General features: G+C 42.7%; 1 protein-coding gene across 1 annotated transcript in view; it reads right to left on the reverse strand.

Annotated features, from left to right (window-relative positions):
- The window catches only part of tecta (tectorin alpha), a 181,224-nt gene that overhangs the window by 47,894 nt on the left and 112,052 nt on the right, over positions 1 to 21,278 (reverse strand). The window contains exons 17-20 of the mRNA XM_043676399.1: positions 12,685 to 13,274; positions 5,305 to 5,878; positions 2,125 to 2,723; positions 1,128 to 1,695 (exon numbers count right to left, since the gene is read on the reverse strand). Coding sequence (XP_043532334.1) covers positions 1,128 to 1,695; positions 2,125 to 2,723; positions 5,305 to 5,878; positions 12,685 to 13,274 — 2,331 coding nt within the window. The remainder of the gene's footprint in view (positions 1 to 1,127; positions 1,696 to 2,124; positions 2,724 to 5,304; positions 5,879 to 12,684; positions 13,275 to 21,278) is intronic.

The following is a 21,278-nucleotide window of genomic DNA, read 5'->3' on the forward strand; positions in this document are numbered from 1 at the left end:
CGGACAGCTGGAACTGACAACCGGAAGCGGCAGATTCAAACCACTACAAATGGCGGAGGAAAGATCACAGAAGCGCTTCACAGGAGGCTCTCAAGCACTGAGGATGTCACCTAGACAGGGGACGAAACGTCTGCAACACAAATTCCCAGCTCGGCGAACAGAACCACAACAATTAGGAGAAAGTGTTTGCATTGACAGAGGGGCTAAGAATCAGACTGAATGTGCCTTTGTCAATGTGAGGGAGAGCGTTTTCACAGCCGGATTAGGCAATAGATGTGGTGCAGGCCTGGCTCACAGCCCGATTAGTCAATAGATGTGGTGCAGGCCTGGCTTCCTTCATGGTATCTCCATGATTCACAGCAAGTTGTTTACAGCTGGAGTGTAGCCTGAGGATCTTGGGGGAAGGTTCAATCAAGACTTTCAAAAGGGGACTTAATATTTATCTTAAGAGAGAGGAATTGCAAGTTTTGAGGAAAAAGATGAGGAAATGGGACTAGCCCTTTAGCTCTTGGGGAGAAACAGCACAGGCGTAATGGGCTGAATGGTCTCCTTTTGTGCAATATCTACTCTGATTCTGGTATGGTGCAGAGAAAAAATGAGAAACAGCAAGGAAATTTTGTAACCCAGTGGCTTCAATCCAAAACACTAACTGTCAGAGTGCCCAATAGGCGGGAAGGCAGAACTACAACAGGCAGCATTTTGACGTTTCGGGCAAAAGCCCTTCATCGGGAATAGGGGGACAAATGCCCTTCATCAGGAATGGACTTTTGCCCGAAATGTCGATTTTCCTGCTCCTCAGATGCTGCCTGGCCTGCTGTGCTTTTCCAGCACCACTCTGATCTAAACTCTCGTTTCCAGCATCTGCAGTCCTCACTTTTGCCTAGAACTAACCTAACCCAATAGTTGGATCCTCAATCAATATGAGACAAGGTCCCTCATGAACAAAAGGGATTCCCCAGAAGGATCTTGTCAGGAGGCTCAAACACCTGCAGTGAGTGGGTTCCTCAGTCGGAGAGGGCAGTGTGAATGAATATTGATAACCAGTCTGCAAACAAGCCCTCACTCAGTGAGGTGAAAGAGTTTCGTAGCCAGGAATGTGAGAAGGTGACGGTGTCTCTGAGACTTACTGCACATGGTCAGGTTTCTCCAGCCGGGCAGAACAACTCCCTGTGCCTGGCAGCTACTGCCGTAGTTCTGAAGCCAGTTACAGGCAGTTTGACGGTCTCCACGATCGATGCACGAGTCGAAAATGCAATTGTGGTAAAAGAAAGTGGGATTCACCTTCGCGTGACAGTGGCTGAAGACATTGTCCTTGGACACAATGAGGGCACAGAGCTGCAGCACGTCCACAGGGAGATTGAGTACCTGCTCACACGAGGGGCAAACCCGGTGACAGCCCAGCTCACAAAACGCAGTCCTCGCCACCATCCAGCTCTCAGCAAACTCCAGCAGATCAGCCACGATCTCGCCATCAGGAGTCTCAAGATCATCAGCCGGATCTCCATTGAACTGGCCACACAGACCCCGCGTGAGGTTGAAGAAGATCCTGGGGACTGTCACTGTTAGGAACATGTTCCAGTCATAAATCACCCTGAGCCCAAAATCTGTTTCCAGAATCAAGAAGAGCCCAAACGAGTAGAGATTGACCTCGCCATGACCCAGTCTGAGGGGCAGATTAACCCGTTCATTGTTTACCTGCAGAAGGAAAACTTTCTCCAGTTAATGATCAATAGGGCAGATTGGAGGCAGATAGTGATCAGGATTGGTAATGCCTACTGGCTCCTGTGATGCCCCCTTAGGGCTTCAGACCCCACCCTCTGGAGGGATCCCATATCCTCTCCTAGTTAAATCCATCTGCTGGGCTACTCAATGATCTGGTTGGTTTCTATGGGCACCTTGTCAGCTTACCACCCCTCCTGGCAATAAATGCCCACAACCTGTGAACCAATAAGACAGTAATGTGCTTGGTATTCCCCCAAAGGTTAGCCAATTCCCTGGAAATGTTAAATGATGGGTAGGGGGAAGCCTCATTTCCCGAGTAGTACCTTATATTTACTGCCCTCGTTTTGGAGAGCCTCACAGACCTGGGACTCAGCCCCTCTCCCTTGCCTAGCCCTCGCTCACCATCACTGTGTGTTTGTAGGCTTTGGAAGCGCTGATATTGTAGCCATACACCTTCACCTCGACTTGGTGAAGCCATAGAGCCAATGACGTATTGCGGTCTTCATTCTCAGCTTGGACCAGGAAGTGGGGCAGATGTGGGGAACTGGCAGACACGGTGCTGATGATGTGGGAGCAGGTACTTTGCAGATCATAGGCCAGAGTGTCAAAGGTGTACAAGTGGCTGTAGCCAGACACGATGCAAACAGCCTCTGTGCGGGGAAGGCAGGAAAACAGGTCAGCTCCTTCGGAGCAAAATTCATCGAGACGGCAGGAGGCGCTCTCACAATAAACCGCATTGTCAGAACCATTGCAGTAGCAGCGAGTTTGACAGTCTCTGTCCAACCAGAAAGTCTCATTGGTCCTGACCTCCAAACCTTCGTAGACACAGCCACAGTGGCTCTTTGGAATACAATGACCATCTTTCAGGACAAAACCCTGGTCACACTGACAGCCTTCCACACAAGGCAGCGTACACTCCACATCCTGCTCCAGGGAGACACAAGTCATTGGACAGGCGGAGGTGCATTCGGCAAAGTGGCTGTGGTCAGGACACGGAAGAGCTAATGGAAAAAGAGAGCAAAAGGTTAAAGAGGAAAGGTTTTAGCTGTCTTTAGTCTTGGTCACTCGACTGTTCTTTACAAGAATCTCCATTTACTGGAAACTGGCCCCTTGTCACAGACCCCAAAATCCTACACCATTCTGGGCCAAGTTACATGAACTCAGAAATCCCAAAGTTGACCTTGATTACAAAAGACCAGGTGCCGGAGGTGTTAAAAAGCATACAAATCGATAAATATCTGGGATATGGTCAAGTGTAACCCAGGTCGTTGTAAGAAGCGAGGGAGGAAATTGCAGGGCCTGGGGCAGAGATATTTGTATCATTGACAACCACAGGTGAAGTACCAGAAGACTAGAAGGTGGCTAATGTTATGCCATTATTTAATAAAGACTGCAAAGAGAAGCCTGGGAACCATAAACCAACAAGTCTGATGTTAGTGCTGGATAAGTTATTGAAAGGGACTCTGAAAGACAGAATAAATTTACATACACTTGGAAAGGCAAGGACTGATTCGGGATAGCCAGCGTGGCTTTGTACATGGGAGATCATGTCCCTCAAACTTGATTTGAGCTTTTTGAGTATTTTACCCAAGAAGATAGATGAGTGCAAAGTAGAAGATGTTGTCTGCATGGACTTTAGTAAGGCCTTTAACAAGGGCTCCACATGGTAGACTGGTTAGTAAAGTTAGATTAAGGGAGAGCTTGCCAATTGGATACAAAATTAACTTGATGGTAGGAGACAGAGGGTGGTGTGATGGGTTTTTGAGATGGGAGGTGTGACCAGTGGTATTCAGCAGGGATCGGTGCTGGGTTCACTGTTGCTTGTCATTTATACTAATGATTTGGATGAGAATTTAGAAGGCACATTTGTGGTTTAGAAGGTTGTTGATGACAGCAAAATTTGTGGTATCGCAAACAGTGAGGAAGGTTATCTTAGGGATCTTGAACAATTCAGCCAATGGACTGAGGAGTGGTCAATAGGGTTTGGCGAGATATTGCATTTTGCTAAAACAAACAAGGGCAGTTAATGATAGGGCCCTGGGGAATGTCATAGAACAGAGAGACCTAGGAGTTCAAGTACATAGTTCATTGAATGTTCCATCCCACAGGCAAACAGTGTGGTACAGAAGTCACTTGGCATGCTTGTTTCATTGGTCAGACCACTGAGTGTAGGAGTTGGGACTTTATGTTGAGGTTATATAGCACATTGGTGAGGCCACTTTTGGAGTACTATGTGCAGTTCTGGTTGCCCTGCTATAGGAAGGACATTATTAAATTGGAGATGGTTTGGAAAAGATTCACAAGAATTTTACCTGGACTGGAGGGTTTGCATTACAAGGATAGGCTGGATAAGTTGAGACTTTTTTCATTGGAGCATAGGAGGCTGAAGGGTGATCTTAGAGGTTTATAAAATCATGAGAGGCATAGATAAAGTGAATACCAGGTCTTTTCCCTGGGGTCGGGGAGTTCTAACTGAGAGGGTGTAATTTTAAAGTGAGAGGAGAAAGATTTAGAAGGGATCTGAGGGGCAACTTTTTCACACAGAGGGTGGTCTGTGTGTGAAATGAACTGCTTGGGGAAATGGTAGCTGCAGGTAGTTACAATATTTTAAAGCCATTTGGACAGGTACATGAATAGGAAAAGGTTTAGAAGGATATGGGCCAAATGCAGACAAATGGGACTAGTACGGAAACTTAGTTGTACCAAAGGATCTGTTTCCATGCTGCATAACTCTGTGACTCTAGAAAGTTATGGATGAGGGAGGTAGAATCCCTCTGCACATTGGTCAACATTGCTTGGCAGTGATGCCCCAGTGTTGAATCTCTTATCAAAACTCACTAAGGCACTAGGAAAACCGATCCCTGTGAGAATGTGGGACAATCCATCCCAAGTACCAGGTGAGGGTCAAAGAACAGCTCTGAAGAATCAGCCTCTGCCTAGTCTTCACAAACAAACATTCTCAATGGAACTTGTTCAACTGACAATACCTGATTGATCCTGGTAGCTCGTTGGGATCTGGGACACAAGCTGGTCAATAGATTTGAGGTGTAAATCAGTCATGAAACAATTGATAGAGCAGGCTTGAGGGATTGAATAGCCTCCCAATTTTTATGGATTTAATACTACTCCTTTGTGTCACGTAAACAGTGGCAAAGTTACCACCAGAGGGCCAATTAATATCATCTTCCCAACGAATTCAACCTGAGTTGCCCTACATCTGTCAGTAATCATTTGTTTGACATTTTGAAGAGAATGGGAAATAATAATAAAGCTAACAAACACGTGGAAGAGAGGACAGTGCTGTGCTGCCCTTTGTTGTAAGGAAGTTTGAATATACAGTGAGCAAGTACTGTTGCAATTAAACAGGTGTCATTGAGAAATTAAATAGAACATTGTAAAGACATTGTAGAGCATTGTGCTCAGTTTTCGTTTCCGTACCTACATAAGGGAATGATTGACTTACACAGGCTGCTATGTAAATTCACTAAATTAATTTATACATGCTCGAAACTACAGGCACTGGCTGTTGTGGGATGATAGACTACTACAAACACTGAATACCCACTTTACTCAATAACTTACGGCAAAATGTGCTGCTTCTCCAGTTAGTTTGTGTGACCTTGGCACCAATGCAAGCATCTGCATAGGCCTGCAGGGAGCTGCAAAGAGATGTTATGTTCCCGCCATTTAAACACATGGAATAGAGGCAACTTCTGAAAAAGGGAGAAGGATTGACAACTTCATGACAATTGAGGAAGGAGCTGTTATGGGGATCATTGATTATGCCACATAGCGAGATCCCTTGATACAAAATTAAATCCTCATTTGTACACACGGTGTATAGCTCCTCACACTGGCCATTGCATGTCATATCGTCAGCAAATGTCTTCCAATTATCCACAAATTCTGCAGCGTTTTCTGTCACCTTTCCATTGGCTTTACGGAAGTCATCTGTGGGATTACCATTAAAGTATCCACATAGTCCACAGGTGTGGTTGTAATAGGCAGTGGACAGTGTTAAATTCACACGATCCTCACTTGAATAAAGGATTTGGAAACTGTTGTCTAATTCCACCGTGGTATCATTTCCATTTCTGTAGATCTTCAGTTTTCCAGATGAATGCATAAATGGCAAAGAAATCGCAAAGGCATTCACCTATAAACAAGACAAAATTAGTTCCTACTTCATCCAGTAAAATGGAACTCAGAGGGATTTTTTTTTTAATTCATTCACAACATGAGACTATCACTTGCAAAGCCAGTTTTATTGTCCATCCCTTATTGCCCCGGGAGTGAGTGACTTCACAGGATCACCAAATTGTTGTGATGCAAAAGAAAGCAATTGGTCCAATTGTACCGGGTTTTTAAGCATTTTGAACTTAGTGCCAATCACCTGTTCTTTTCCCCATTAGCCTGCACATTATTTCTATCCAAATACTCAACCAATACACCCTTGCCAGCCTCAGTTGGACTTGCCTCCACCACATTACCAGGCAGCAAATTCATTGAGTTAAAAGGTTTTTCCCCTCTCACCTTCCATTTGCACAGTGGCTAGCAGTGCTGCCTCACAGCACTGGGGACTCCAGTTGGATTCTAGCCTCAGGCAATTGTCTGTATGGGGTTTGCACATTCGCCCCGTGTCTGTGTGGGTTTCCACCGGGTGCTCCGGGGTTTCCTCCCACAGTCCAAAGATGTACAGGTCAGGTGGATTGGCCATGGCAAATGAAGAGTTACAGGGAATGGGGTAGGTCGGGGAGTTGGGTTCACGTGGGATGCTGTTTGGAGTTGGTGTGGACTTGACGGGCTGGATGGCTGTAGGGATTTCACGATTCTTTTGCAAAAATACTTGAAAACTGTGCCTTTTGGTTCTTGACTCATTTACAAGTGGGAACAGTTTCTCCTAATGCACTCTATCCAAGTCCTTCATGATTTTGAAAACTTCTCTCTAATCTTGTCTTATTTATTGCTCGCCAAGTAAAACAATCCCGATTTCTGCAACCTTTCCTCAAGCTTTTCATCCCTGAACCGTTCTTGCCACTTTCTCCAATGATTCACATCTGACTTCACTGTACATAACACTCCATCTGAAGTCTGACCAGTGTTCAAAGTTTGTGAGAAGATTTGTAGCTCGGGTGCTCATTGTTGTGGTTCTGTTCGCCGAGCTGGGAATTTGTGTTGCAGACGTTTCGTCCCCTGTCTAGGTGACATCCTCAGTGCTTGGGAGCCTCCTGTGAAGCGCTTCTGTGATCTTTCCTCCGGCATTTGTAGTGGTTTGAATCTGCCGCTTCCGGTTGTTAGTTACAGCTGTCCATTGCAGTGGTCTGACCAGTGTCCTATAAGTTCATCATAACCTCTAGGGACCTTTTAATGAAGGCTAGAATACTAATGCTTTAGTAACAGCTCTCTACCTGTCCTGACATCCTTAACAATTTGTGTCCTTATACATACAGGTCTCTCTGCTCCTGCACACCTTTACGAATAGTACTCTTTATTTTGTACTGCCTCTCCATGTTCCTTGTACCAAAGTGTTTCACCTCACACTTGAACCTCATCCGCTGTCTAATCCCCCACTTCACCAACTAGCCAATGTCCTTTTCATGTTCTAAAGACTACTTCCGAACCAACTTGTTCAGGGATGTCATTACACACCGCTGGGACAGCGGGACTTCAATCCAGGCATCCTGGTTCAAAGTTAGGAATACTACCACCACATTTCACCTTTTGATGTTCTACACTGTCCTCCTCACAGTTTACAATTCTCCAAAGTTTTATCTTCTTGCTTGTCCATTTCTGAAGGTAGTTAACAGTCTGAGAGTCTGGAGTCACCTGTAGGTCACCAGATGAGGATGGCAGGATTTCTTCCCTAAAGGACATTAGGTGTGTTTTTATAATAATTGTTTCATGGTTACAATTACTGAGACAAATCCCAGATATTTAACTGAATTTAAATTCCATTAGATAATAGCTAAGATTTGTATCAATGCTGCGTATTAGCAGCCTGGGCCTCTATTTCAATGACATTACCACATTCCACTGACTCGTCTTTCCCCCATCTCTGCCAAGTTGACATTATAGACTGAAACAGTTAACTGCACTCAAATCCATGGGAAACCAACTCGAAAACAGGCCATCCTAAACTTGGTATTACATAATGAAAATGAAATAATTGGCAATCTAGCTGTGTGAGGCCCCTTAGGAAAGAGTGACCATAATATGATAGAATTCCTCATTAAGATGGAAAATGACATAGTTGACCAGACTAATGCCATTTACACGTTCACTGATGACACCACCATAGTCGGTCGAATCTCAAATGGCGAAGAAACAGACTACAGACAGGAGGTGGAAGACCTGGAAAAATGGTGCGCTGAGAATGCTGGCAAAACCAAGGAACTCATTATTGACTTTCGGTGGGATGTTACTCATGCCCCCCTTCACGTTAACAGCATAGAGGTGGAATGAATGGAGAGTGTCAAGCTCCTGGGAGTGGTCATAAACAAAAAGCTTTCTTGGACTCTTCACGTGGACGCATTGGTTACAAAGGCTCAACAACATTTCTTCTTCCTCAGGCAGCTGAGGAAATTTGGCACGATGGCGAATAGAGATGGAAATGTGTTGCTGGAGAAGCGCAGCAGGTCAGGCAGCATCTAGGGAACAGGAGAATCGACGTTTCGGGCATTAGCCCTTCTTCAGGAATGAGGAAAGTTGGTCCAGCAGGCTAAGATAAAAGATAGGGAGGACGGACTTGGGGGAGGGGCGTCGGAAATGTGATAGGTGGAAAAAGGTCAAGGTGAGGGTGATAGGACAGATTGGGGTGGGGGCGGAGAGGTCGGGAAGAAGATTGCAGGTTAGGGAGGCGGTGCTGAATTTGATGGATTTGACTGAGACAGGCTGGGGGGAGGGGAAATGAGGAAACTGGTGAAATCCGAGTTCATCCCTTGTGGTTGGAGGGTTCCTAGCCGGAAGATGAGGCGTTCTTCCTCCAACCGTCGTTTCGCTGTGGTCTGACGATGGAGGAGTCCAAAGACCTGCATATCCTTGGTGGAGTGGGAGGGGGAATTGAAATGTTGAGCTACAGGGTGGTTGGGTTGGTTGGTCCGGGTGTCCCAGATGGCGAATACACTTGCCAACTTTTATAGGAGCGCCATCGAGAGCATTCTATCTGAATATATCACTATCTGGTATGGCAACTGTACCATTCAAGATCGGAGTTGGTTACAGAGAGTAGTGAACTCAGCCCAGACGATCACAATGGCCAACTTCCCATCTATAGAATCCATCTACCAAGCCCACTGTTGAGGAAAGGCCGCCAGCATTCTCAAAGATCCATCTCACCCTGGCAATGTTTTTCTACAACCTCTACCATCAGGGAGAAGGTAGAGAAGCCGGTACACACGAACCAACTGGTTTTGAAACAGTTTCTACCCTACTGTTATTAGAATACTGAATGGACTCACAAACTCTTAACATTCATTTGTACCTGTATTTTTTAGTTTTTGCTGCTGTCCACCTATTATTTATAGGTAACTCTGTGATCTGCCTGTATTGCTCACAAGACAAAGCTTTTCACTGTGCCTCGCTACACGTGACAATAAATTCGACTCAATTCAATTCAATGATTTAGGGTCCTGAATCTAAATCAAGGAAATGACGATGCTTTGCTGACTATGCAAGATGATGGTGGATGGCAACGACAAACATTTAAATAGCACATGGAGAAATGTTTTCATTCATGTCTGGCACAGATATAAATGGGAAATGTGATCTGCCTTGGCTAACAAGGGAAAATAGGGCATACAAATTGGTCAAAAAGAACAGCAGACATGAGGATTGGGAGTAATTTAGATTTCAGCAAGGGAGGATAAAGAGATTGTTGAAGAGGGGAATCAGATTACATAGTAAGCTAGTGGGAAACATAAAAATTATTCGTAAAAGCTTCTATAGGTATGCTATAGAGTCAAAGTCCAACCAGTCCACACCAACTATGTACCCAAACTAAACTAGTCCCACATTCCTGCATTTGGCCCATATCTTTCCAAACCTTTCTTTTTCATGAACTTATCCAAACATCTCTTAAATGTTGTAAGTGCATCTACATCCACCATTGCCTCTGGCAGTTCATTCCACACAAAAACCACTATGTTAAAAAAACGTTGCCCCTCATGTCCCTTTTAAATCTTTCTCTGCTCACCATAAAATATGCTCCCTAGTTTTGAACTCCCCCACCCTAGGGACCTTATCCACAAGGTCATCCCTCAACCTTCTATGCTCCAGTGAAAAAAAGTCCCAGGGAGAAAGTGAGGACTGCAGATGCTGGAGATCAAAGCTGAAAAATGTGTTGCTGGAAAAGCGCAGCAGGTCAGGCAGCATCCAAGGAGCAGGAGAATCGACGTTTCGGGCATAAGCCCTTCTTCTTATGCCCGAAACGTTGATTCTCCTGCTCCTTGGATGCTGCCTGACCTGCTGTGCTTTTCCAGCAACACATTTTTCAGAAAAAAAGTCCCAGCCTATTCTTATAAATCAAACTCACCATTCCAATCATCATCCTGGTAAAACCTTTCTGAACCCTCTCCAGATTAATAATATCCTTCCTGTACCAGGGCAACCAGTTCTGTGCACGGTACTCCAGTAGAGGCCTCACCAATGTGTGAGGAAAATAGATTAATGAAGTCCCACATGGTCTAGTGAGAGGGAGATATTGAAGGCAAATCAGTATTAGTAAGGAAATGGTGTTGGGGAAACTGATGTAATGAAAGGCTGATAAATCTCCAGAGCTCAACAATCTACATTCTAGTGTACTTAAGGAAGAGGCATTGAAATAGTGAATGTATTGGTGGTCATCTTTCATGATTCTATAAATTTTGGAGCAGCACCTATCAATTGGGGGGTAACCCCACTGTTTAAAAAGGAGGTAGAGAGAAAACTGGGAATTAAAAATCAGCCAGCCTGACATTGGTAGTGGGGAAAATGCTAGAGTCCATTGTAAAAGATTTAACAGCTGATCACTTGGAGAACAGTGACAGGATTGACCAGATGACTAGATTAGATTAGATTCCCTACAGTGTAGAAACTGGCCCTTCGGCCCAACCAGTCCACACCAAGCCCTCTGAAGAGTAACCCACCCAGACCCATTTCACTCTGACTAATGCACCTAGCACTAAGGGCAATTTAGCCTGCCAATTCTCCTGACCTGCACATCTTTGTGACTGAGGGAGGAAACCAGAGCACCCGGAGGAAATCCACACAGTCACGGGGAGAATGTGCAAACTCCACACAGACCATCGACCAAGGCTGGAATTGAACCTGGGACCCTGGTACTGTGAGGCAGTAGTGCTAACCACTGAGCCACTGTGCCTAGATTTTACAAAAGGAAAACCATGATTGACAAATCTAGTGGAATGGTGTTTATTTGTACTTTCAGAAGGCTTTCGATGAAGTCTCACATAAAAGATTAACATAAAATTAAAGCATGTGGAACTGGGGAAGTGTACTGACGTGGATAGAGAACTGGCTGGCAGCCAGGAAACAAACAGTGGGAATAAACAGGTGTTTTTCTGAATGGTAGGCAGTAACTAGTGGGATACTGCAGGGAGCAGTGCTAGGAATCCAGCGAAACACAATATATAATCATGACTGAGATGAAGGACTAAATGTAATATCTGCAAGTTTGCAGACTACATAAAACTGGCTGGGAAGGTAAGCTGTGAAGAGGATGCAGAAGATATGCTTCAGGGTGATTTGAACAAGTTGAGTGAATGGGCAAATGCATGGCAGATGAAGTATATTGTGGATCAATGTGAGGTCGTTCACTCAGAGCATAAACAGCAAAGCAGATTATTATCTGAATGGTGAAAGACTGGAAAAAGGGCAAGTTCAATGAGACCTGGGTGTCCTTATACATTCAGTAGGCGATGAATAGGGCAAATGGTACTTTTGCCTTCATTGTGAGAGGAATTAAAAACAGAAGTAGTGATATTCCTGATGAAGAGCTATGCCTGAAACATTGATTCTCCTGCTCCTTGGATGCTGCCTGACTTGCTGTGCCTTTCCAGCGCCACACTTTTCAACTCTGATCTCCAGCATCTGCAGGCCTCACTTTCTCCGACAGAAATAAGGATGTCTTGCTACAATTATATGTGGCCTTAATGACATCACACCTGAAAACCTGTGCAGTTTTGATCTCCTTAGCAAAGGAAGGACGTTCTGATTATGGAGGGTGGACAATGAAGGTTTATCAGACTGATTCCTGGGATGGCAGGATTGATGTGTGAAGAGACTGGAGCAGTTAGGATTATATTCACTAGAGTTTAGAAGAATAAAGGGTATCTCATAGGAACCTATAAAATTCTAACAGGCCTAGACAAGGTATACGCAGAAAGGATGTTCCCAATGATTGGGGAATCCAAAAACAGTGGTCACAGTTTAAGGATATGGGATAGGCCACTTAGGAGTGATATGAGGAGAACTGTTTTCATCCACAGAGTAGTGTGGATAATAATATGCCCTAGATCTCTCAGTATAATATTCTGATCAATCCTTCACCCCTCATTGTAACACTTTGATATATTCCTTACTGTATATATTATAACCTTGACTGTAAATGCTTCAGCATCTTACAATGCAACATTCACTTCCTATTGAATAACGATGCTTGATTGATTGTTCCAGATTGTTACAGTGCTGGGTACGGTGTGTATCAGAGTATGTTACTGATGGATTTATCAGACAATATTACTGATGGGGGTATAGAGTATAACAGAATGTTATAATGGAGGATATAGACTACATATCAACGTTTAAAGGGTATGAGCAGTTTAGTGTTACAGTGAGGAGTGTGGGATAAGTTATATTAGAGATTCCTGCTGCAAACATTGAAAATATAGTAATATTGTAAAATGGAAGGAAGTCGTGTATCAGAACGTTATAATAATGAATCTGTGATGAGATTTTGTAGGTTCTTACCTTGATGATGTTTTCACTGTCTCCAATCTTTATTTCATGATCAGGGAAATTTATAGTCAGTGATTTTATCCAAGAACCATTAACCATTTTCTTTCTTCCTAGTTTGATTTCGAAATGAGACAGATTGTAACTGTTTGAGCCACAGATTTTGAGCAGGGTGTATGCATATTCATCCCGGAAATCAAACGAAGCACCATCAAATGTTTGTAGCCCGTTATTGCGCGAGACTGTACACACAGCTGCTCTCTTGGGATAGCACCCTCGGATCCCATTCTCCACAAGACAGAACTCTCCTTTCGAGCAAGTTTCATTCATACACAGCACCTCCCCGGGACCCTCACACAGGCAACGTAGGGTGCAGTCATCATTTGCCCAGAACTTTGTTTTGAAGGAATAATATCGTTCATTGAATTCACAGCCACACTCTTCAAGTGGAACACAAACATTACCACTGAGTACATAACCTGCATCACACTGACAACCCTCAGTGCAGGGCCTGGTACAGTACAAGGGAGAAATCAGGTCAGTGCAGGAAGCCGGACAGCTGCTGGTGCACACCTCATAGTGGCTCCGCTCTGGGCAGGGTAAGGCTGAAGGAAGAAACAAAATGGTTATTCCTAGTAAAATAATCTCTGCCTATGGGGATTTGGATTGCCAGATATCCCCACTATAATTTATTAAAAGTGGTGGATGGTCTAAGGATTCCAAAGACAATAATTGCATTGTCAGTGTCATGGTATGTGGGTGGATAGACAGTTTGGAATGTTCCTGACCTCAAATGGTGATTAGACTCAATCCCAGGTATGTTTAGAAATATACACAAAATAATTTACAACATTGAATTAGGTTAAACAGTTCCGACACAGTTTACCCTCTATGTATTGGAATCACTGAAAACTAAGATAGTAGAACATCTACCAGTGAAACAACTCCCATTCCAACATTTGTTGTCAATATCTACCTCTGTCCTGACACTACCACCTCCATGGAGCTCTCCTTCACAGCTTAGCCAGTTTTTGCTTCATTTCTAATTGACAGTAACCACTCAAATTGTCCCACTGATTGTCTGAGATGATCATGAGAGGTTTTGCATCTGTTATTAGGGATGGTTTAAACTAAGTTGGCAGGGGTGTGGGACCCAGAAGACAATATCAGAGTGGAACACTAAGGTACACAAAATACTGGGAGAAGCAGATAGCAGTCAAATAAGGAAAGGTACGTTGATAGATAAGGTCAGGATAAGGGAGAAACTAATAAAAGTCTAATTCAGGGTTACTGTGCATGTGAAGGTACCAGGTATAGTAATAAGATTGTGAACTACTGGCACAGATTATCAGGTGGAAATATAACGTTATGGGAATAAGAAAGACCTGGTTAAAAAGAGTATGACAGACTGTTAAATATTCCTGGATACAAAAAGAGTTCAGAATGATAGAATAGGAAGAAAAGGAGGAGGGGTGGCAGTACTGGCTGAGGAAAGCAACTAGAAGAGAAGGGTTCAAGGATAGAATCCATTTGGCTATAGATGAAGAGTAACAAATGGGGCAATTCCATTGCTCGGTGTGACGATGCTGCTCCTTTAACAAGGTTATGTTTTTTCTCCCCCAGAGAGGTCATAAAAGCAGCGATTCCTAAAAGTCTGGGTTTCAATGGGTTTTAGGGCCAGTTTGATTATAGCTAACAGACACTGCCTCAGACAAAATGCTTTCAAGTTTTTTTTTAAAATTTGTATAATGAAAGGGGAGTGGCCAGTTCTTCCAGCTCAGCTTTTCTCTGGTTTGGTTGGTTTTAGCAGGCAGGCAGTTGTGAAGCTGCTAGCCCCAAAGAAGCATGTCCATGCTGATCCTCCCTCTCTCTGACATCGCTCCTGTAAGATTCTATTTGATTTTTCCTTTTTTGGCATAGGGGTGTTAACGGGGATTGTTGCAAGTATTTGAACAACATAATTAATTTGAAATAAGCTGTTGGGTTTTCGCATAGCTCAAGTTATTGAGTATTCTATTCTCTTTTGTTTGTGTTCCATTTTGTAATTTTGCAAATAAATTCTGTTCTGTTCAAAACTAAATGGTTGGGCCAGCTGCATCACTCCTGGAATATCCACTCTACACCTGCTTAAACCTGCTTAAAAATGTTAGGGTCCGGGCTACTTTCTTGAAATGTTTTGAGGGGGTCTGGCCTGGTCCATAACACCCAGTGTAATCCATAGGCCATCTACCAATGAGAAAGATATTGAAAAATGCAGGAAAATTACTGATAGATGCAAAAATTATGGAGTAATTATATTTTAATCATCTGAATATAGACTGTTATAGTAATAGTGTAAAGGACAGAGATGAGGAAGTGGTTCTCGAGTATTTTCAGGAGAATTTCCTGTAGTGGTATGTTTCTAGCTCAATGAGTAAGGGAGCACAGCTAGACCAGGGTCTCGGGATTGAGGTGGACTAAGTAGATCTAGTGTCAATCAGACAACATTTAAGAGATAGTGATTACTGTATTAGCAGGTTTTTGTTTGACTATGGAAAAAGACAAAGGACAACCTATAGTAAGAATAATTAACTGAGGAAAGCCAGCTTCAATGAGGTAAAAATGATTCTGGGCTGAATAAATTGGAGTCATATCCCATATTACAGTTAAAGAAATATTCCCTTAAAAGGGAAAAGTAGGGTATCCAAATCCAGAGCTCACTGGGTGACAACAAAGATAGAAATTAATATAAATGAGAAAAAATGTCAAAGAGAAAATAACAGTGTCAGAGAAAAGTACAATTGAGGACCAGACAATATAGAATGCTTAAAGGGATGATGAAAGAGAAAATGAGAAAAGCAATGAGAAAGAATGGTAAGAGACTGGCAGCTAATTTCAAAAAAGCATTCCATAAGGGAATCATGATCAAGTTTATAGCTCATGGAATAAAAGGAATAATAGCTGCATTAATATAAAGTTGAAACTTTATTGCTAGAACAGCACAGCAGGTCAGGCAGCATCCAGGGAACAGGAGATTCGACGTTTCGGGCACAGGCCCTTCTTCAGGAATATAAAATTAATATAAAATTAGACAACTGCTAACCGGAAACAGAATAAATGTTAATGGATGCTTCTTCGGCTGGAGGGAAATTTGGTGTGGATTTCCTCAGAGCTCAGTGCTGGGGCCTTTGCTTTTCCTGTTATTTTATAGTAATGACTTGGATCCTATTGGACAGGGCACAGTTTCAAAATTTGCAGATAATACAAAATGTGGAAGCATTACGAACCATGAGTAGGACAGTGTAGAAATTCAACAGGATATGGACAGGTTTGTGCAGTGGCTGGATAGGTAGCAGATCAGATTCAATGTGGAGAAAGAGAGGGGTGACACAGTTTGGTTGGAAGAACATGGAGAGACAATATAAAATGTATACATAACTCTATAGGACTGCAAAAGCAGAAAGAAATGGGTATCTGTTTGAATAAATCATTGAAGGTGACAGGGCCTACCCCTTTCCACTGCCCTTCCCTCTGTTGTACTTTCTAAATATTTGCTCCCCAAATGCTCTGATTTTCCAGGTACAGGATACTGATTGGCACCATTTCCTGTCCCTCTCTTCCCTATTGTCCCCATAATCTCATCTCATTCCCATTTCTCAGTTGACTCACTACACTCCCCATTTAATTGGATCATATAAATAATCTTTCTTCATAGAATCATAGAATCCCTAGTGTGGAAACAGGCCCTTCGGCCCAACAAGTCCACACCAATCTCCAAAGAGTATCCCATTTACCTACTCTATTATCCTATATTTACCCCTGACAAATACACCTAACCAACACATCCCTGAACACTATGGGCAATTTAGCATGGCTAATTCACCTAACCTGATTGCAGGAGGAAACCAGAGCATCCAGGGGAAACCCACGCAGACACGGGGAGAACGTGCAAGCTCCACACAGTCACCCAAGGCTGGAATCGAACCTGGGTCCCTGGCGCTGTAAGGCACCGTGCCGTCTTTCTTTTTTCATTTCCTTTCTCCTCCCTCTTTCCCTTCCCCTATTTTCCCAATCCAATCCTCATTCCTCTTTGCTTTCTTCTTGCCATCTCATTCACTTCTACATTTTTTTGGTTCACTCCTCCCCTTACCTGTCTCTTCTTCTTTTGGAGTCATAGATATTTGCAGCACGGAAACAGACCCTTCTGTCCAACTCGTCCATGCCGATCAGCTATTCTAAATTAATCTAGTCCCACTTGCAAGCATTTGGCCCATATCCCTAAACCCTTCCTAGTCATATACCCATCCAGATGCTTTTTAAATGCTGTAATTGCACCAGCCTCCACCACTTCCTCTGACAGCTCTTACATACACACACCACCTACTGCATGAAAAAGTTGCCTCTTCAGTTCTTTTTAAATCTTTCCCCTCGCACCTTAAAACTATGCCCTCTAGTTTTGGACTCCCCTACCCTGGGGAAAGAACCTTGACAATTCACCCTATCAATGTCCCTCCTGGCTTTAGAAATCTCTATGACATTCCACAACATCCAACGCTCGAGGGAAAATAGTCTCAGTCAATTCAGCCTCTCCCTATAGCTCAAACTCTCCAACCCCGACAACATTTTGTAAATCTTATCAGAACCCTTCCAAGTTTTACAATATCATTCCTGTAGCAGGGAGACAAGAATTGAACACAGTATTCCAAAAGTGGCCTAACCAATGACCTCCCAACTCCCACAATTAATGCACTGACCAATAAAGGCAAGTGTACCAAACATGTTCTTCACTGCCCTGTCTACCTCTGACTCTTGTTACTTTCAAGGAACTATGAACCTGCATTCCCAAGTCTTTTTGTTTAGCCACAATCCCCAGGACCTTACCATTAAGTGTATAAGTCTTGCCCTGATTTGCTACTTTGGGACACTTTATCCCTTAGTACCCAACCTTTTCCTAACTCTGTTTGTAGTGTTGCCTGGCACTGAACATCTTATGTGAAATGGGAGCATGGTGCTGGAAAAACACAGCAGGTCAGGCAGCATCCAAGGAGCAAGAGAATTGACGTTTTGGGTAAAAGCAAAAGGGCTTTGGTCTGAAACGTCAATTTTTCTGCTCCCCAGATGCTACCTGACTTGCTGTGCTTTTCCAGCACCACACTCTCGACTCTAATTTCTATCATCTGCAGTCCTCATTTTCACCATCTTATGTGAGAGTTTATAACTTTTGAATGAAACATTATGTAGCTCTCCAACCTGCCATTAACATGGGGTGTACTCGCCTCAAGACAGAATCAATAGCTTTATCAGCCGACTAACACAGGTTTATCTCCTTTTTGCCACCCAGAGATCCTGCTTATCTTAAGGGTCAGACCCATTTTAGGACAGAAACTGATGTCCTGCAATGCAAATTGGACCCTGATTGTTGTTATAAGTAGGAACTGGTCAGACCCTGTCAAGAGAAGGCATTAATCAATTTGGTGTAAAATGAAAGGGAAGGATTCTTCGAAAGATATATGTTACAGGCCCCAGAGTACTCAACAGTGCTGTGCTCACTGACCAACATCAGTGCCCAATTAACAATAGTTTAAATATTGAATTCTTCTCAAGATCAAATCTCTGTCTTATATTTACATATTCCCATCTTAGAATATGTGGAGAGCTCTACATTCAGTCAAGTTTTGGCCTCTTAGGCATCCTCACATTTCTCTGCATTTATACATGTTTCTCCTAAAGCTTCATACGTTTTATATCTTTCTCCTTTAACAATCCCTCCACCTGCCTCAAAACCCGTTCCAGCTTTTAGTAACCCTGCCAGATATCATCATCTTTGTCTCAGTTTCTGTTTTGCCAGTTTATGCTTCTGCAAACTGTAGAGAACTACTTCCCATGTTAATAATACAAAGCAAGTTGTTTTAATAAAACATTAGGACATTTAGTAGGCTTAAATTATGAAAAAATAACAGCTCTGGAGGAAAGTTTGTTTTTATTAATAATGGAGCTCAGGGCAGTGTTGAGAAATAATAAAGCTGATGCAGTGAAGGAAATATCAAGACAATGAAAAATTAACCCAGATGAGGAAGACCAGGTTCCCAAGTTCAGACACAAAAGATCATTTGTAACAAATTCAAAAAGTTATTATCACTGCAAAGAATGCAGAATACAGGATGAACCAGAATGTGATAATATCCCAGGTGCATTTCCCATAATCAATTCCAATAAAAATTAATTTCATGTAATAAAATCAAAGGCTAATTGGTCTGTCATTGCTTGTGTTTGTCCCGGAATTCTTGAAATGTGAATGGCATTTATTCTTGTACCAATTGTCATGACAATGATTCTTGGTACAATATCTTTTTTTAATCAAAAGAAGGACATACAAGCCAAGAGATGTCTGAAGATGTAAATTCAGTGGTTGTCTAAAATCCCTGTTTGGATTACATTGGGTCTCAAGAGGAATCATGAAGGCAACTTCAAGGTAACTTCAGGCAGCAACACCTCAAAGGGAGAGGTACCATTAAAAAGCCTGAACTACGATCGGAAGTGGGTTGGACCAGGAATTTCCAAACTACTCAACTGCCAGAGTCAGTGTCACTGGTATCACTCAACTTAATGGCTGCAAAATGTCACAACCTATTGTCACAGACAAGTCAAAGATTATCTATAAAGTACTTTTGCTTCTACTTTTGAACCCAGGACTGTTTGTTTCCGTGTCATGTTTTATTAACTTTTCTCACATTTTAGTAGCTAATAAATTTGCTCTTTCCTTAACCCAAGAAACCCTGGATAAAATGATCCCTTTAAAAACATATATATTTTAACTGGAAAAAGGTTTCCACACAGTATGGGATCTTTTTAAAATTAACTTTGTTGTAACCAACGAAGTTAAGAGTTGAATAAAAAAGGGGAGCCACTTCATCCATCCTCACTCATTCACATAATCATTTGGAGGTAACCTATCTGGAGTCGTAATGAATTTAGGACCTTCAACTAGGGTCTAGTCCTAACACAATGCACCTCAGTTCCTTAGTAACTTCTTCAGAATGATCGGCAACTCCTTCCAAACCTGCTTCCTCATTTCTCTCACTACCAAACTATCGGGTTTGTTTTGATTTGGGAGTTTAGAGAAAGGAAGCACATGTACTGTTGTTAAATTTACAGATGACACAAAATAGATGGGAAGGAAAGTTCTCAAAGGGATACAAACAGTTATCAGAGTGGTATTGCTTGGTTATGTAAGTGGACAAAAATTTGGCAAATGGAATTTAATGTGGGGAAAATGTGAAGTTGTTCACTTTGGAAGGGAGAACAAAAGAACATGGAGGAAAAGTACAGAAAGCTGCAACACAAAGGGACTTGGAGGGTATTAGTGCACAAAACACAGAAAGGAAGCACAAAGACACAGCAGGTATTCCAGAAGGTTCAGGGAATGTTGACTCTTATTTCAAGGGGGTTGGAGTACAAGAGTAGGGGAGTCTTACTGCAATGGTACAAGGTGCTGGGGAGACCCCAGCTGGAGTAATGTGAGCAGTTTTGGTCCCTTATTTAAGGCAAGATCATTTCAATGGAGAAAGGTTAGTAAAGGTTAATTAGGATGATCCCTGGTCTGGAAGGATTATTTTATGAGTAAAGGCCAAACAGGTTGGGACTGATTGGAGTTTAAAAGAATGAGAAGTGATCTCGTTGAAACACATCAATTCTAAAGGGGCTTGACAGGGTAAATGCTGAGAGGATGTTTCCCCTATTGGGGGCATCTAGGACCAGAGGCCATTGTTTCAGAATAAGAGGCACTAATTTAAGACTGGGATGAAGAAAAATTTCTTCTCTCAGGAGGGTTTGGAACTCCTTGCCACAGAAAGCTGTGGGAGCATACTCCTTCTGTATGTTTAAGTTAAAAATCACATGACACATGGTTATAACCCAATACGTGTATTTGGAAGCACTAGCTTTTGGAGTGCTGCTCCTTCATCAGGTAGCTAGTAGAGCAGGATCATAGGACACAATTTATAGCAAAAGATAATAATATCAAAAAAACTGATGCAATATATTGAACAAACCTAGATTGCTGTTAAGTCTTTCACCTTTTAAATTGGGTTGCAGGTTTTGATTGATTAATATGTAAATTCCAGAACTACTTTCAAGTCACATTCCCGAGATAACTTAAGGTTTTACAAAAAAAGGTGACATCTCAGCTCTGACAACACTGTTTGGTTACAGTCTGTATGTATCCCAATCTTGAGTCAGACTAGATCTATTTCCAAAGTAGGAATTTATAAAATGTCACATGGATTGACTGTCTGCAGATTGTGCGCTTTTTGAGCAAAATAGAGTGTATCTGTAAATACAATTTTGTAAATGCAAATTCCCCCAATAGACTTATATTTTTGTGAAAGAGAGAGTGTGTGTGTGTGCTTGCTTGATAGAGTGTGTGCGAAAGAGTGATGGAATATAAGCCTGTGAAAAGGTGAGCGCATGGGTGTGTGTGTGTGGGGGGGGGGGGGGAGTGGGAGGTGTTACCCCCTTGTTCAGGGAAGGGAATAGGAATAACCCTGGGAATGATAGAACAGTCAGTCTTACACCAATGGAGGGCAAAGTATTGGAGACGATTCTGAGAGACAGGATTTACAATTACTTAA

Source organism: Chiloscyllium plagiosum, chromosome 35 (genome assembly GCF_004010195.1).
Source record: "Chiloscyllium plagiosum isolate BGI_BamShark_2017 chromosome 35, ASM401019v2, whole genome shotgun sequence".
Classification (NCBI taxonomy): Eukaryota; Metazoa; Chordata; class Chondrichthyes; order Orectolobiformes; family Hemiscylliidae; genus Chiloscyllium; species Chiloscyllium plagiosum.